The sequence below is a fragment of the Pollicipes pollicipes genome, unplaced genomic scaffold (genome assembly GCF_011947565.3).
Source record: "Pollicipes pollicipes isolate AB1234 unplaced genomic scaffold, Ppol_2.1 Scaffold_4881;HRSCAF=5763_pilon_pilon_pilon, whole genome shotgun sequence".
NCBI classification, from domain to species: Eukaryota; Metazoa; Arthropoda; class Thecostraca; order Pollicipedomorpha; family Pollicipedidae; genus Pollicipes; species Pollicipes pollicipes.
The window spans coordinates 44,937,530-44,956,243 of NW_023596576.1; the positions used below are offsets into that span (position 1 = coordinate 44,937,530).

Below are 18,714 nucleotides of genomic sequence, written 5' to 3' on the forward strand. Positions count from 1 at the left end.
AAAGCCTTGAGAATGAGCCCATCTACAAATTAATGAGGCATACCATGGGAGGACATTCGACTCCATCATATCACGTGATTCAACTACAACATGTCCATGAATGTCCAAGCCCACGCTCGTAGTTAATGTATTGAGAAACGATATTATTCGACAAACTAATTGACGTCTGAGAAATTCGCAGGGACCTCCTCCTCGTCTGCAGAGAAAATCTCCGCTCAAATTCGAAACTACCATTTCCAGACACATGATGCGGACGTGCCCACGACTAGGATCTTCTCATGGCAGCCCGCAGGGAAGCTCCTCAAAAGCACCTGCAATATTTCTACGGAACGATACCAGGTAGAACCACCCACGGGCTACTTGTCATCCCTGAATCTCCTCACACGCGCCTTGAACTTCCCGAAAGCAGTCATCGCCGACACAGATCAGTCAGCTGACGACGCAGCTGCCCGTAAAACCAGTCAAAACAGCCGGACCATAAGCAGCTTTACCTCAAGCTGCTTACCGCCGTCCGGACAGCCCGCGCCAGCCAGCCTCACCTTCCAGTTGTTGAACAGTATGTCACTGTACTCGTCCTTCATCTTCCGCTTGATCTGCTGCCAGTCGCGGCCCTGCAGGACGCCGAGCACCACCAGAAAGTTGCCGAGGAAGAGCGGGGCGAACACTCCCTGGTCCAGCGCCACCTTGCGCACCACGATCCGGGCGCCCTGGCTGCCGACGTACCGGTCCAGCGCGCCGTACCAGAGCCGCAGGCCGGGGCCCTGCAACGACAGGCTACGGTCAGGGTCCGTGTCCAGCGCACGACGAACACCTGACGAGGGCAGGTCGCACCAGGGCCGGTCGTATAACAGCCGCAGGACGACCGGCTGTCAGGCAGGTCACTGTCAGGATGGTCTCGCCACGGCCGCAGGTCGACGGGGCCTGTCATGTGAGATCACAACCGGGAAGTTTCGGTCGGCGCGCCGCAGCCACAGCCAGACCCCAGCAGTCCCAGAAGACGAGTGTAAGATGGAAAGAAACAATTAAAATGGAAAATAATGAACCTGTATGTGCGTTGATGCTTTCCATACCCCTTATCACAACCATCTCGTCTAGCTGTCGGGAAGGTCTGTGAGATTTTGCCAATAAGGCGTGCTGTCCATTTCTACCACATCAGGGACTTCGAATCCATTCCAATGGAATAAGCCGTGAACGGGTGCACTCAGTCCGTGATTGAAAATTGGGCGAGCGTGAGCGTGTCCTATAATAAACGTTCCGTTCGCAGGACTGGATGTGATGAAATACTTGCGCCCACCCGGATGTGGATGGGTCATCCCAAGCAAAAATATCTTATTCAAGCGGTGATTAAGACCGCGGTGGCCTCGCTCTCCGAGATACGGGCCATGAGCCTAACCAAGATGAAACTAGGGACGGAGTTCAACGGTCAGTGATAACCCCGATGACTGGAAGCACATCTCTAGGGGATGACGCCAACACAGCATTAACAGAGTATGCTTGCTCAGTGGAGGATCACCTGGTAGAAGTGCACAACCATGTGCGGCAAAATCTTGCCGTAATTTCGGAAGCAATTAAGCTGGCTTATTACGCAAAAGGTGATAAATGCGGTCCTTCAGCCTGGGGACCAAGATTGGCTGCACAACACTCGCAGGGAAAGGGGGCTGGTATCCCATTGGGAGGGTGCCCACGTCGCCTTCGATGAGTGGTCGGATGTTGCTCATCGCATCACGAAAAGGGAACACGCGACACCCATGGCAATGCGTCGCAATCGATTGAGAAAGGCGAGAGAACCACCAAAATTTATCTGAGAGGTGGGGGGATGAGCATGATTCCGATGCGGAAAGGCAGGGGAGGGATATTTCTCCTGAGACATCTGCGGCACGTACGGCTGGTGACGTTGGAATGCTTTCTCTGCCCCATAATGAGCGACGTAGATACAGACGTTTTCCCAATTATGTCCTTTAGGGCAAGATGGAATCCGAGATGGGCCACATGTGTATTCGTTATCACATGCTCTTTGTGTGTGTGTGTGTGCGTGTCGTAGGGCGTCACGCTGCAGGCACGGAGGTCGAACACTCCCCACAAGAGCCAGTACTGGAGCTGTCCGAATTGGGTGCTGAGTCTTGACTCTCTGATCAGAACTCCGGCAGCTCTAGGGATGGCAACAGTGGGGTCACATAAACCGGCGCAGCCTCCGAGCGAAAGCTTCACCTACTACCCGGCTGCCCCATTGCCCAAGACCTACCACCTACTACTACCTACTACCCGGCTGCCCCATTGCCCAAGATGCCCAGAATGAGGCAAGGGAGCCTAACTTCATCCTCAGCCACACCAGGCGGGGTCACGCCTGGTCCGCTCTTGCTGCCACACTAGACAGCATACGGCGCATTGCGTTTACCCGCACCCAGTGGCGCGGGCAGGGAAGGCAAAATAGCCACGTACCCCTCCCCCCCCCCCCGTCCCTAGGTCCCGGGGGCCCGAGGTGTACCCACGGGCTGACAATCAGGGAAACCATGACTAGGTACTCATGGTCCCAGGGGCCGATTAAGGGACCCGGCTGGCAGGTCGGGCCCGTAAATGTCAGCCAGAAGGTGTCTTGTACCAATTGGAGGCCTCCTGGAACAATGCGGGCCTGTTCCAGCACGGGACCACCAGCACAGAGCAGTCGGCTCCGTGTCGGTCTGAGATCTGGAAGTCCATTTCCCAGGCGTGCACAAGACCGGGCCGGGGATCCGCGATTTGCATTGGTCGAGACCCCTGAACTAGTATGGGACCCTGTGTCAGTCAGGGGGCCACATTGGTTAGCAGAGGGCTTTGTGTCGGCAAGCGGCCGGGAGTGGGGCCCCTGGCCGTCTCAGACCAAAGGGCCCCAAATCGGCCAGGGTAGCGTTTGCTGACCACGGACGGGACGAGACCCCAAAGGCCAGGGGCCTCTTGGGTTGGTCGAGGCCTTCTGACGATGAAAACCGATAAAATAACTTACGATGAGAGTCCACAATGAAACAATGGAATGGTCCTGTGTCAGCCAGCGTCGCTGCCCTCTGCCCTACTTCAGCCGGAGCCCGTTAAGCCGAATTGGAGTTTTTTCTGCCAATTACTGGACCCCTGCGGCGAAAAGAAAAGGATGCTTTTGCGTCATTAAGCGCCCCTGCGTCTAGAGGGGACCAACAGCTCGGGTCAGCGAGCCTACGGCGCCAGGGAAAAAGACAAATGCATGATTTACCCTCTCGCGGCCTCCAGATCAACGAAGGGGCTCCGTCCTCCGTGTCGTCAGCATGGCATGCGGCATGTACCCGGCGCTGGGACGGAATGCTCCTTCAGCTCCCGACTGGGAAAGAAAATGTGTCCCTCTTATTTTACCCATGTGGCCCCTTCCTGGGCAAAGATAGGGGTCTGCTTAGTGTTCAAACATGAGGGTCAAAATGAGGTCAAAAATGAAAAAGGTCCGCCTATGTTTCCTTGAAGACATCCATCCCTTTGCAACGTTTCCATTAGCTGTGAAACCAATGATATTAAGGGCGTTGAGTCAGCGCGCTCGCAATCCTGGAAACAAGAGTTATAAAGCAGTCTTGGAGTTTCTGTGCCAGTAATTGCACCCCTGCGACGATAAGGGATTATTTTGCGTCAATGAGAGGCCCTGCGTAGATCCGAAGTCAACTGTCCGGGACAGAGGGTCACCTCCCGCGCCAGGGAGACGACCAATGTATGATTATCTCCCCCCCCCCCCCCCCCACCCCCGCTCCCCAAGAACCTCCGGATCAACCATTGTGCTTTCCCGTGTCGCTAGTATGACAACCGGTAAGCAGCCCGCGCTGGAACGGAACGACTCTTCATCCTTTGACCGGGAAAGATGCCGCGCTTTCCTGCCCACGGGAACCCTTGCCAGGAACGGAACTAGAGAATCTACCTTTACTTGTGCAGTTTCATCACCAGATTCCCGCACCAGCTTGCGGTGCCGTTAATGTTAATCCGTTACAAATCAGTTCTCGGCCGGGCGAGCGCCCGGAAGTCTAGCTGAGGATCGGGTAGTTCCCTCTCTCGCACACCCCGCGCCGTGCCGATCATAACGGCCGGTGCATAGTCAATCCTGCCCTTTCATGCCGGTTTCCACACACAGCTCGACGTTAGCCAGTACTGTACGGAGTCCGCCGGCAGTCTCAGTTATCCGTTTCAATGATACTTTTTGTGCAGTGTCGTCGCTGGTAATACGGTCGTGCCAGAGACCTTAGGCGTATCTTCTGCTCACCTCCCGCTGGATGATTACCTCCTGATTACTTTAGCGGATGTTTAATACAACCTTTACCTGGAGCTATTTTGGTGCCAAGCATCGCGGGCCGGCCACTATCGCGTTCGGAACATTTGGCTTAGCTCATACAATGTTCGATGTTATGCATGCTACGGCGTAGCACCTACGATTTCAACAAAAAACTGCGTCGGTTCTTGCGTCGGCTGGCGGCTGATCGTTCTCTGGCACCAGCAAGCGCGCCGCGTTTGCCTTTCGGAAAGTTTGTCTTTTAACGTCATGCACAAGTTTGCCTCATCCATCCAGGTCAGTGATCACACCGACACACAATATGTCGGCTCACCTGTGACATTGTCGGGGGCCATGTGACATGGTCAAACAAGTACGCTAATCAGATCTGGCCACATACTCAGGAATTGAGTCCGTGTTCCCCATCGTGAAATGAACGCCATCACCCAGTCAGTGCACACGCCATGCATCCAGAATACAATAATATTCAGCACGCTGTAGGTCACACAAAGCGTTGGTAGCCCAGAAAGCACCCGGCGGGTAACAGACTACCGTTGGAGCCCTGCCACCACTATATGCGTGATTTCTCTCAATGTATCACTAATCTTATCTTCCTTGCACCAGTAAGGCTATCAGTATTGATCTGCCAACCATCTGCCGTGCGAGACATCCATTTAGGGAATTACCGGACCGTGGGGTTATTGATTGGCGCATGTTAGGGAATGACAATACGGCCATTACTCGCTTTGACTATCACCGGCCCCAAAAATCGCGCTGACTAGAGGGAAAGGATAGGTAAATCAGTTGGAGGCCAGTCTCAACACAGGGCCGCTCGGTCCAAACACGAACACCTGAAACCCAGTGGACTGTACAAAGCCTGAAGAACAGTCGTAACTAAACAAATAGTATATTTTGTGGTTATCGTATTTGTCTTTGCTCTACTGCAGTACATCGTGAAATAGAACGGGGACACTGTGCGGGTATGACCATCTTCCGATTTGTCATGACATGGCCACGCTTCATTGACTAAATGACAAGAAGCGCGTACGTCAGGTCAACCGCGCGGCAACAGTGCGGCAACATAACGAAACAGTCACGGGTCTGAACCTAAACCGTGCGGCAACAGTCTGGCAACATAACGAAATAGCCACGAGTTTGGACCTAAACCGCGCGGCAATAGTGTGTCAACATAACGAAATAGCCACGGGTCTGAACCTAAACCGCGCGGCAACAGACTGGCAACATAACGAAATAGCCACGGGTCCGAACCTAAACCGCGCGGCAACAGACTGGCAACATAACGAAATAGCCACGGGTCTGGACCTAAGCCGCGCGGCAACAGTCTGGCAACATAACGAACTAGCCACGCGTCTGGACCTAAAGCCGAGCTCTGGATGATCCCCTCCTCTACCAGCCAGTCGTCGCATGCACCGCAAACACAGCCTGCAGCTATGTCGGCCCACCCTTGCGTCAGCGGCCACCGCAGCCAGCGCTGCAGACGGGCCCCGCCAGCCGGCGCAGCACGCCCCCTGCGGCCGGACCGACCCCCGAGCTGCAGGCGGCGAGCGCTCCGCCCCCGGGCCGACTCCAGACGGCGCGTCAGCACGGCACGCGACGCGGCGGCGCCCGCCGACGGGCCAGCGGCACGTCCCACCTTCACCGTGGCGAGCTTCCAGCCGACGGTCATCAGCAAGCGACCCGCATTAGCTCTCCGCTCACTTCAATTATGGTAATGGCAGCTGGTTGCGACCGCGCGCCAGGTAGAACGACGTCGTGGACATCGCATTTGGTGACCAGTGAGCAGCCGTGAGGACGATTAAGCGCATAGTACGCCGGCGACGTTAGGCTATGCGCTGGGCATGTCATCAATGGCCTCCGAATCGCATCGTCCCACTAAGAGTCCGCAAAAAATGGACTAACCGATTCCGGCGCAAAGGCTGAGTATCAACGAGTCGTGCCGCTGACATGAACTCCCTGGCACCCCAATTACCATAGTTAACCATTAGGTTCACGGAAATGGTATGGTCATATACCTGGGATCATAACGGTGCTTTGGGCAAGCCCGTGGCTACTAGCACGCGTGACACACGACGCACGTCAGGTCAAGGCTAAATGGAACAAACACGGTGGCAGGGTTTGCAGCAGCCGGTCCAAACAGTTTCAGCCAGCTGGTTTTACCGGTTAGAAACGGCTGACAGAAACTACTGCTGGCAAAAGCTGGTGTAAAACTCTCGCCAATTCGTGCAATACGGGTTTAGTAAGTCCTTCTTCAGACTCGATAAGTGACTATCGTAAAGGCAGCGATGCCTTTGTTTTCAGTCAACTTTGAACCCCATAGCTCTGTTGGTTCGAGCGCCCGCCTTCCGATCCCTCCACTCGTGGCTGGGCGGGTTCAAGTCAGGGTGACAGATGCTGGGTAGCACGAAGTCCAGTGAATAAATTGCAGTAAATACTACAGATGCACTGTATGTCCAATGCAAGGTAGAGCTTAAGTTCACACCAAACACTTGGCAGCCCGTAACTGAAGGTGGTGTCACGGATGTGCCACAATAGTGAATGAATATAAAATAAGAATGGAAGTTTTGTCCAGGACGTTTTATAAACACTCTCATGCACTTTAAACTGCATTATATTGATAGCATGTATTGGCTGTTAGCAAACACTTCAGCGCAACTCACCGGTAATTGAAGAAAGGTCATGGACCACTCCGGACTAGAACAACAAATATGTGCCGTCGACGTCACCAATGACGTCATACTCCAAAGATTCGGCGCCTTTTGATGCTCGGCGAGACCCGGACGAAAAGACCCTGTGTGGTGTCGCGCAGAATCGATACTGTACACGTCAGATGCATTTTCCGCCACTTGATCGAGATGGGGCGGAAATGGCGCAACAGGTTAAATTGTAAAAAAAAGACTCAGTTCGCGCGCCCAGGACCTACCGCAGATGATGCAAATGTGAGCTACACGCTACAAACGGCATAATTGCTATTTCCATCGTTGAAGCAGGCGCAATACGTGCAGATGTAAATGGTGGTGTTCATATGTGCTATTTATTACCAAGAAAACTGCAAAGATGTTAACAAAAAATTTGATGCGCTGCGAACATGCCTGGCAAACATTCCACGTTGCGTCACGTAAAGTAAGCCATTCTTGGTGGGCTGCGAACGCACCCTTTCTCGATTTTGCTACCGAGATCAAGTAGCAAGTCTCGAAAGCTGAAGATTCACGGCGTACTGTGCATGAAAAATTTGACCCGTACGCTGTGGGAGTTTGGCTTCGGTAAAACAAGTGGTCAAGTGATCGACGCAAGCTAATTAAACAACTAGTTTCAATCGGCTGAAATGCAAACCATACGGAGCAACAACTAGAGCACTCGGTAAAAACAAAGGGGGAGAGACGGCCCGAAGCCATCCGTGCAGCAACATAAAGAGGCTCCAAACTCAACCGCCTGAGTAAACACTTCAGTCAGCTAATGAGGAACGACTAAGAGCTATCGAGGGTGTTTTTAGTGCTGAACGAGCAGGTCTCGCTGACTTCGCTGCGCGACAGAGGACAGCCGGAAGCGCAACATTCTGTTATTCATACTTAAGTGCACCGCGGAGGTTCAAAACCACTGAAAATTCACTTTTCTATGCCGTGTTTACAGTTTATTGATACCCGAGTCAATGCAAGCTTTAATCGGCATTGACCTTGAAATTATTGGAGCAAATATCCTGATATTGCGATGATCCTGAGCTCATCGTCGCTCGAAATGTCGGGATGTGCGTGGGTGCGTGCGTGCGTGCGTGCATGGTGCATACGTACGTGCGTGCGTGCGTGCGTATGCATGCGTACGTGCGTGCATACGTGTGATATAAAGAAAACAAAAAGTTTGCTTTCCATAAATAAATAACCGCTCCCTCTAACAATTGAATAGTTTCAAATATGCCTCACGGATTTGCAGGACCTAGCTTACCTTGCTTGTGTCGCTGGAAAGTGAATACACGAGCTATGAGGCTTACATTAAATGACAATGGCATTTTCCACATCGTCGACGTACTGATGCCAGCAGCAATCAAATGTTACGTAAGAGTAATTGACCGTTGAGACTAGCTCGAGATAATAATTGACCGCTGAGTTGAGAATAAGAGATTCATTGACCAAATTCCTACTGCTACGTCATTCCGTAACGCGCCTGGCAGAGTCCTTCACTCAAGAAAAGGGTGCCCAGGCATTCTGCATGCACGCAAGCACAACACGCTTCCCGGTCCTTCATTGAAGAAAAGGGTGCCCTGGCGTTCGCTTCGCACGCGCGCGCACGCATGCACGCACGCGAACACAGCACGCTTCTCACTTCGTCCTCAGATGTCTTGTTTCTAACCATCGCAACCCTCTTATTCGGGCAACAATGAAGCTGCAATATCTCAGGTGAAAATCCGAGTAGAACGTGATGAGACGGAGCTCACTGAGGATCTCCAGACACCGGCTGCCCAGCCGGTATAAGCGGAATGACAGGCGCACACAAAGAAAGGCCATTGACAATGAAGATGACGTAACGTTCCAAATGTTTACAATGAGTAGTCCGTATTTGTACGGCGTTTTGAACTGAAAGAGCCATTCGATGAGCATGCGGTGCAATTCCCAGCCCTGTACTCCGTAAGGCCTAAACCCCTATAGTTTTTGAGCTACATGCCAGTGAAAATGTGCAGTTTCGTAGACTATTTCAAGGTCATTCAGGCGTGCATGGCGCCAGAGAAACGTAGAATCGACGCTCACGACCAGGAAGAATATAATCGTCCGGCCGCTCATATTTGGTGTTCGTTACCATGATTTCCAAAGATACTGATCATCAGCTGGGTCTCAATAAATATTGGGCAAGTTGTGTAGGTTTCAATCGCGACTGACGTTTTATGCTACATAGTGTCAAAACTTGGACGTGGGTGCTAGTTATTACGGAAACAAGGTTTATAATCGAATAACGTAAGAATAACAACAGAATCGACTATGTGGGAACATCTATACATGGAATCTTAAACTCGTAGATAAATAAGGCCAAAACGCGAGCACATAACGATGTTCGGTTCCGCAAGCATCTCAAGCACGCAACAGCTATCTCTGGGTGGATGCGATACCACAAGTGAGTGCTACGGTGGCAATTTCGCATGGCCAGTTTCGTAGCACCTCAACGTCATACAGACGTTTCATGACGCAATCAAAGACGTTTTGAAGCGCATGGTTACTAAAAGGAAAGATTGTGCTGTCTAGAGCGGTCAGGTTCACTTACAAGCATACCAAATGTTAAAACTGAGTTTGCTTCATCCCATTCTCTGCTTCCTTCAATATCTCCAAATCAGGAATATTTCCTTTAGCATAAATAGTCGGCCAGAGCGAACGTAAAACTTTTGTTTGTCGGGTATCCTTAATAAGCGAGCACCAAGCCCTGTGTTGGTATTGCAAGGATGAGACACCGTGGGGGGAAGCCACATATGACCTTCAACGAGCGACACACTTAACTGCACCAAGGCCGAGGCCAACACGACCAGTCCGGAACTGTATCCCGTTCATTCCACGAACATTTACAGGCTTATCTGAAATGTACGCAAGTGACGTTAGTGTGTCTACCGCATGGAATTAACTCAAACGATCCTAACTTTCATTAGTTCACTCGTGAACCCGGAACGAAGCACCAACAAAGTGCGCGTTTCTGCACCGCACACTTACAGTTCGTCTGGATGTTGCCACGACTTTGTAACATTCGCTTCGAAAATGGAGGAGACGTCAAATAAAGGCACCGGCAACGCCAACGCTGATCAGGACCGGAGGGAGCCGTCCAGAAGGGCGCGCTGCCGACCGGCCGCGGCGATGGCGGCCCGGCTCCCCGGAGGCCGATTCCATTACCCGCGCTGGCACCGGAGGTCGCTGCACGAGCGCGCCCGGCGGCGCGGCGCCGTTCCGCCCCCCGGGATGGTGACGCTGCGCCCTGGCGCTGGCGGTGACAGTCCGCTGCATGGGTGGTGCCGGCTCGCGGCGGCAGGGAAGACGGCCGGCGCCTGGTGCCAGACAGTGCCGCCCCATCAGAGGCGAGACACGCCCCTTCGGCGGCGGCGAGTTGATCGGGGAGCGAAGATCAGGGACACCACATCCCCTGCAGGGATCGGGACGGCTGCCATCCCTCATGTGCCGTTACCCTGCGCTCTCTGATCGGGGAGTAAAGACCAGGGACACCACATCCTCTGCAGGGATCGGGACGGTTGTCATCCCTCATGTGCCGTTACCCTCCGCTCTCTGATCGGGGAGTGAAGACCACGGACACCACATGCTCTGTAGGGACCGGGACGGCTGCCATCCCTCCTGTGCCGTTACCCTCCGCTCTCTGATCGGGGAGAAAAGACCAGGGACACCACATCCTCTGCAGGGACCGGGACGGCTGCCATCCCTCATGTGCCGTTACCCTGCGCTCTCTGATCGGGGAGTAAAGGCCACGGACACCACATCCTCTGCAGGGATCGGGACGGCTGCCATCCCTCCTGTGCCGTTACCCTCCGCTCTCTGATCGGGGAGTAAAGACCAGGGACACCACATGCTCTGTAGGGACCGGGACGGCTGCCATCCCTCCTGTGCCGTTATAATTCGCCCTCTGATTGGAGGGTGATGAAGACCAGGAACACCGGATCCTCTGCAGGGATCTGGATGGCTACCGTCGCTCCCGTTTTGCTTTTCTCCGCTTCGAACACCGAACGCAATAACGCAGGAAAAAGACTGAATTGGAAACGCTTTCACGTGGTTTCACTTTCCACATGCACTAAGGCATTCGGACTAGCTTCAAAACGCCGGGTGCGCATGCTGGCACTTCACGCATCCGATATACTTATGTTGTTAAGCCTATTACTTGAGGGGGCAATTCAGGCCCTTCGAGTGTTTGCTTTTTGCTGTTTGTGGAACACGTTTGGAGCAGGTCGTTGACATTGTATGAAACTTCCTAAACATCCGCTGTAAGCGCTGTACCAAAATTTCAGGTTCGTGGCGTGCGCTGCAGGGCCTTGCCAGAGCCCGGTTTGGCAGACCTGCGGTAAAATTTGGCGGTCAGGTTAACCTGGAGACCGCCACGGGATGATAAGCTATTCTCGCGTTGACAGAACCTACTGCTGTTTCCGGTGAATGCAACAGCAACATGGGTGTCGCTATTGCATTGTAACAAAAGTAACCGGTGGAGGAGGTTCCAGGACTCGAGAAAGGGGTTTCCACACAGTGAAAAGAGCATCACGGGTCACCAATGCAGATACGTAAGGAATGCGACCGGTCTCTAGATACATACATTCGCATTCCCTGCCGAGATCTAGAGGAGGGGCAAACAAACTAGAACAGAGATGCCTCCAAGCATGAGTGTGAGGGGTACTAACATTGAATGTCATTAAACAGTAAGCTGCATTCCATATTTCAGTTGCGTGCAGTAAACGTCACCCAAAAATATGTTTCCGTCAGAGACAAAAAAAAACGTCCAGGGTCGACAAAAGTGATAGACGGGTGATGCATACGCGGAGGCCGTGGCCACAAACCGCAAAACTGCGTGCGCACGCGCCCTGGTTTTGAAAACTGGGTTCCCTTTTACACACCTTACGTAGCCCTTCACTGCCCATGGCTCAGTTTGCCACTAGCCGTGCAAAAACTCAATAAAATCACATTTTGAGCATTGTTTGTTGTTCCTTTTCTGTCTCTTGCCTAAGCCCAATTTTGAATTTTGAAACGACACCAGGCAGAAGCGATCTCTGAGACAAAGCTTTCGATATGCATCACTTGCGTCGAAATCAGATTAGAAACGTGGTAACTATGCCGGATCAAAAATGCTATTAATGATTTTCCGTGCACTGCTACCCCGACTAAAAAAGTACGAGACCGTGTCAAGAAGCATCAATATTATCGGGAGGAATGAACGACCTTGGGTTTCTTCTTGCGGACCAGAAGTTATCAAGATATCAAGGAGGGCCGAGTGAGTCCCACCTAACATAACCTCTTTGTACATACTCTTTTAAGTGATATGGTTACGAACCCATGTGAGTATCACTGGGCTTGAAAAAGTTCCTCTTGCCAAGTAAATGTTTCTGCCCGGTGCTTGCAAAGTTCAACATTTTTGGAGCAAAAAATACCCCTTGCATGGTTTTTAGAGAAACGTTAGAACGTTACATTACGTTGTACGTTGATACCGACCAATGCAAGCGCTCCAGATACGGCTCAGCTCATTTCACTTGACAAAGATCTACTTTGCGCAGCGACAGACAACGCACTTCATTCAAAGGGACATTGCATCACAGCCCAGACAGCAAAAGACAAAACAGATATCAGCTGACCGTCGCGGCAGAGAGCTCGTCTCCGCAGTCCCAAAGCCATGTCATTCAGAGCAGCGCCAGCTCCAGCCAAGAGGCAAACACCAAAAAGCCGCCATATCGGTGAACACCAGAAAGCCGTCAAGGCGTCCCCACGCTCCGACGTGACAGCGGACATAGCGACTCAACGGCACAGAGCTGACAACAGGCACTCATGTCCCACCCATGCTCGACAAGTGGACGTGACGGTCGCGGCGGAAAGCCCCAACAGCGCGTGAGCTGAACGCAAAGAGGATCCGCGAAAACAGAAATGCCGGACAGTCTCCAATCGCGTAGTGCATGGCGGTCCAGGCCACGGCATAACTGCAAGGAGGCACCACTTCCACAGCAGAGCCTGGACGGTAGAGGTGTGTTCGGTGTGTTCGAAGAAACCGATCAGCCAAAGTTCCCCGCTTTTCCTCTGAAGACGTGGGAACATCAGGACAAACAGATCTGCCCGAGCTCAGCCACGTTTCCCCTCTGGCCAATAACGTCACCGTCCAGTACATCAGCACCAATCACACAACCGCGCAAGACCCATTACAGGACTGTGCGGCGCCCTCGAGCGGCACCGGCGCGGCCGCCGGCGTCGCTCGAGCGAGCGAGGCTCCGCTGTCTCCGCCGGGAGCCATCCGGACGTGGCGCCGCGGCCCACCCCCGGGACGCGCGAGACGAACGCTGCGCCCGGCGGCGGCGGCGCCAATTGCACCGGACGCGGCCGCCTGAGACGGTCTCCCCTTCCCCGGCGCGCCTTCACGGCCGCTGTCCGTCGCCGACCGTGTGTTAGGGCGCAGCCGGCCGCCGCCGCCGCCTGCGACGTACGGCCGCCTGGGGCAGGCAGGGCACCGGCGCGGTCACATGCTGTAGCCGTTGGGACTCCCCCGGCTGGGCTCGTGTGCATGGGCGCCACTGGAATGACTGTCACGTGCGCTCTGGTGTGGGTGGCCGTGGTGTGGGCTGCACGAGCAGCATGCCGAGCGGATCCATGGTGTTCCGGACAGATAAGTGAATCACACCACTAAGGCGCCTGCAATGCGGTCACCAGCGGGCGGCTCAATTCCACCCAAAATCTGATTTGCTGAATAGCTTTTAGCTCACACCGAAAATGCAGTTGGCTGAATAGTTTTTACGCTCTACTGAAATTGCGCGTGTCGCCTGACTCAATACAACGCGAGGGTGGCTGCCAGCCGTATTTTCCGGTAGCCATGATCTCCAGTGTCATCGCGCAGGCTTTTAGAAGCCGGAAAATCCCCTATGAGCATATCGCACCGGAGTGTGATCTTAGCACCACTGCGTACCACAATGGCGTGTCAAGTGAATATATTTAAAATTCACAGTCAGGTGGCCATGGAATGTTTTGAAGTTCCACTGACTCAGCTGACTTTCATTGAAAGCCCTTTGAATTATTTAGCATACCAGGATCATAAAGATGATTTCACATGGTAAAAACTCCGTAAATGGGGGACCGCAAGAAAACTTTTTTTAACAAATAAGAAATGCGATTAACAGAGCAGCGGCCAATGACGTAGGAATCGAGGTGCTATCTGACATCCAGAAACGTTCCCGCAACTATTACACTAGCACAGAATGAATTCACATTTTACCTGCAGTGTACGCCGAGTCCCCACGGAAACCTCATCGAACATCCCCACGGGAACTTAATCTACAAAACAAAATCATTTACTAGCGCGCAAACACCTGCCACCACGCTTCCGACTATTCCAGCGGGCACAACACAGATGTGAAAAGCATCCCCACCCGCCCAGTCAACACCCGAGGCGACCCGTCCTTATCGGCTGGCCACGCACCGACGCCGAACCAATACACCGAACGCGTCTAGTTCGGCGAAGCCCGAGCTGCCGTGCAGCTGGAGTGATTCGTTACCCTGGTGTCGCCCCACGGCCCATCGGCGGGTCATCGGTCACGAGGACCGGACGGTGACTGGCCGGCCGGAAGTCGCCACTTCCGCCCGACTTCCGGCGGAAATGTGTCCGCTCCCGGGCGTCGGAGGACCGACAGGGTGCGTATGCGATGGGCTGGCTGGGTGGCGGAGGCGGTGTGTAGCAGCGGCCTCGGATCGGGTCGGGCGGCGCACTACGGTACAGCGGCCGCGGTGGGTTCTGCCACCCATGTGGTGTGCTACCCTGTCGCAGAGCACTTCTGGGTAGGAAACGCCAGGCAAATATGAATGGGTGCGGCATGGCTTCAACACAGGGCGGATGTGACCGGCCACACACGGGAAACATGTCTCAAGCGCAACTGTCGTTCTGTGCGAATTTTTTTAACAGCGTGGAGACGGGACACTGACACACAAAACCGCTGCACCTCAAACTGCGTAACACCGGCTGTTCCCGAGCACAATTCGTGCCGCCTCCGGTCGCCCACGGACACGGGTATGCAGCAGCAGCAGGACACGGACACGGGTATGCAGCAGCAGCAGGACACGGACACGGGTATGCAGCAGCAGCAGGACACGGACACGGGTATGTGTATGGAGCAGCAGCAGGATACGGACACGGGTATGCAGCAGCAGCAGGACAGGGACACGGGTATGCAGCAGCAGCTCACGGTCGTTAGAATGGCTCAGACCGCCACCGAGCGGGCAGCTGCCACGTGACCACAATGCTCGCACGATCACAGCCATGCCAGACGGCGGCATCAGCGCTAAAAAGCACACCCCTAAACAGACGGAGGGGACACTTCTTCCATGCTACCCATGTCCCATTTGCTCGTGACGACGTCCTGCATATGCTCGTAAGAACTCCGCCATCAGTCAGTGTGTCCGCCATCAGTCAGCTGCCCTTTACCCGTCGGTGGCTTAAAACGGTCCATAACGTGCAGCGCCTTTGCAAATTCACGTTGCAGCGGTTCAAATGTGGGAGAGACATGATTGCGCACGCAGCAGACTCGAACGCCCGTATCGAATTGCGACGACCCAAACGAGCAACGAATCACGCCATAGCGCTCATAACAAACGACATGATGGTGATGTGTCAATGTGTATGCTCAAACGAACTACGAATTACGACATAGCGCTCATAACAAACGATATAATGGCGATGTGTCGATGTGTATGCGGCAAGCTTCGCATGCCGCAAACAGCTGGTGGCGATGAGCCAACATGATGTTCCACCAAAGTCACATGCAGATCGATCGCTCGGCGATACTCCTTTCGCTCCGGCGACATTACCTGAGGCTATTTTCAGACGGACATCAAAGACCCACAAGGTGAAGGAGATTTCGCGCGGCCATTCGGGATGTGACATTTTCTGAACGAAGATATCAGGATATTCAGGCACCAAGACCATCGTGACGTCATTTTTGACTGAACGCACGCCAACGCACTGCGCGATACAAGCAGTCCCAGAGCACAAAAATGGCGGCAGCAGTCGGCGGACCTACGCTCAAGAGCGCTCGAAAGCCACGACTAAATTGCCAGTTGTCGGAATAGTCATCGATCTCAAGTTACGCGTCATTACTTGCATGTACTGATACCTCCTGGGACTTGAATCTACTGAGAACTCTCGGCACTCACGTCTAATGAGAGTTCCCGGGACTCACATCTAATGAGAGCTGCCGGGACTTAAATCTACCTAGAGCTCTCGGGACTCACATCTCCTGAGAGCTTCCGGGACTCACATCTAATGAGAGCTCCCGGGACTTAAATCTACCAAGAGCTCTCGGAACTCACATCTACTGAGAGCTCCCGGGACTCACATCTAATGAGAGCTCCCGAGACTTACATCTACTGAGAGCTCCCGGGACTTACATCTACTGAGAGATGTCGGGACTCACATCTACTGAGAGCTCCCGGGACGTACATCTAATGAGAGCTACCGGGACTTACATCTACTGAGAGCTCTCGGGACTCACATCTACTGAGAGCTCCCGGGACTCGAATCTAATGAGAGCTCCCGAGACTTACATCTACTGAGAGCTCCCGGGACTTACATCTACTGAGAGCTCTCGGGACTCACATCTACTGAGAGCTCCCGGGACTTACATCTAATGAGAGCTCCCGGGACTTACACCTACTGAAAGCTCCCGGGACTTACGTTATTTGTTCCGCATCGACCCATCAGCATACATAACTCGCCCCCAATTTCCGATGCTTCGGAAACCCTTCAGGTTCACAGCAGCAAGTACCACACAGTCTGTTAAGTCATTGGGAGATCCAACAACAGATCACACAATCGAAAACAAAGCCGTCTGTAGTCCGCGGGGCTGAATTGGGACCCCCGAGCCTAGTTGGAGTGTGGAAGCTTTCAGCACACACAGCCAGGCAGGCTAGTTCGGCAAGAGTCTGCCCACAACAGGCGAAAACCATTACAGATTGAGACGGCCGTGGCATTTGCAAGTATTCCGGAACCTTTCGCGCGGTACCTCAGCTGTAGCAAACCAGCAAAGTTTACCCAGTCCTGTGACATCACGGCCCGGCAGAAAGGAGCCAAAGCACGACGCTTCGACACCCCATTCAACTTCTCCATCCAATGCAGCTGTGCTTCAGCGTCCGTGCAAACCTCACAGGGTCAAACAAAACCGAGATATCGCAGCACACCGTTCGTTGTTGATTACCTTCCATTTGGGCGAGTGGAAGGGTGTCACCCATCCCATTTCGTTTTCAGACTTCGGGGCAATAGCCGGATGTGACACAGAGGAATTGAACGGGGCTGAAAGCTTGCAGTTCTGACAGCGAGGCCATTGAGCTCAGATGCTGCAACGTATTATATGCGGTTGAGGTATTGCACACAGCACAATATAATTGACAGTCGAAATGCAGAAAAATGATGAGTAAAATAGCCCATTGTTACCGCCCTACTCTCAACCGACTATTTGCTACACAACCGCGCTGAACGCAATGAAGTGCATGTCTAGGCACTTAAAACACCTGCGAATATAAAACGCAAAACATGTTGCTGGGGCAACACAACTACACAAGCCCGGGCAGGCTTATCCTCGGCGGGCGAGAGCTATCTTCGGTCGTGTCGCTGGCAAAAGGGTGGTGGGCACCCCCTCACAATATGGCCCCAGACTGAGCTGGAGTAACGGGGCGGTTACTGAGTCTGAGTTTGACACAATAACATCAGCATTGTCTGTCGACCAGAGATGTCGTTATGCTCAGGAAGGTCGCGGGTGGCCAGATTCTGCAAAACATCCTCGATCCCCCGCGTAAGGGGAAGGGCAACCTTCCGATGCTAAAACAAGAGCAGGTACCCTGAAAAGATCGTGAGGGACTTGAGGATCGTGAGAAGCGTGATCACGGTCACAAGCCAGCGGAAAATGTTTCCGCTTCGCTCAAGCACGCGAGAATAGTTTACGGCGCTTGCATTCCCCACATGCAACGCCGGTCAAAGCTGTTAACAGCATCATTTCACTTCAGATATGGCGGCGACCGAAAGCCTGCCGGCGGCTAGCAAGTCAGTTTGGGCGGCCCAAGCGCGCGTGGTGACGAGACAAAAGAGCAGCTGACAGCGGAGGCAGTCCACCTAACGTGCTGAGCCTTTGGTCGCCAGGTGTAAGCTGGACTCGCTGGACCTGCTGGAAGATGGAATAATGTATTCTTGTTGAGATAAAGCATTAGAACATTGTGTGTCATTCGTAGCAGTAACTTTGTTGTTGATTGGGGTTTTCGGGCGCATCGACTGCAGCGGTCATTTTGCGCCCATCATGGCAGTAACGATTTAGTCGTACAGTCTACGTAACAAGGCATTTGGCCGCAAGCGAATAAATCGAGCTGAGTAACCTTGAAGAAAAGCCGTGTTTGGAGACGGTGGAGAACACGTAACGTAAAGACGCCGAAAACAGATAAGCAAGATGGAAAACCTGCGCTACTCGAAAGATCTGAAGAACACCGTCTTCCGGACACGTGTTATCTGTCCCGCATATTCGCCGCCGGTGAGGCCCCGTCGACGACCGGGCTGGCTTCTGCGTCGGGTCGGCCGAAGCCATGTCCTCGCCAGAAGGCGCGCGCGCGCCGAACCCAATCAGGCCGGCCTGTATGCGTCGCCAGGCAGCGGCCGGAAAGCAGGCCGCGGCCGGAGCGGCGCTCATTAGCGCGCTCGCCAGCGCAGCTCCGTATGCGTATCGGGCTGCAGGGGGGTGACGGGCAGTCACTCGCCCCCCC

At 53.5% G+C, this 18,714-nt stretch overlaps 1 protein-coding gene across 1 annotated transcript in view; it reads right to left on the reverse strand.

Annotated features, from left to right (window-relative positions):
- The window catches only part of LOC119101805 (protein Mpv17), a 62,815-nt gene that overhangs the window by 32,245 nt on the left and 11,856 nt on the right, over window positions 1–18,714 (reverse strand). Inside the window, exon 4 of the mRNA XM_037225228.1 lies at window positions 540–761. Coding sequence (XP_037081123.1) covers window positions 540–761 — 222 coding nt within the window. The remainder of the gene's footprint in view (window positions 1–539; window positions 762–18,714) is intronic.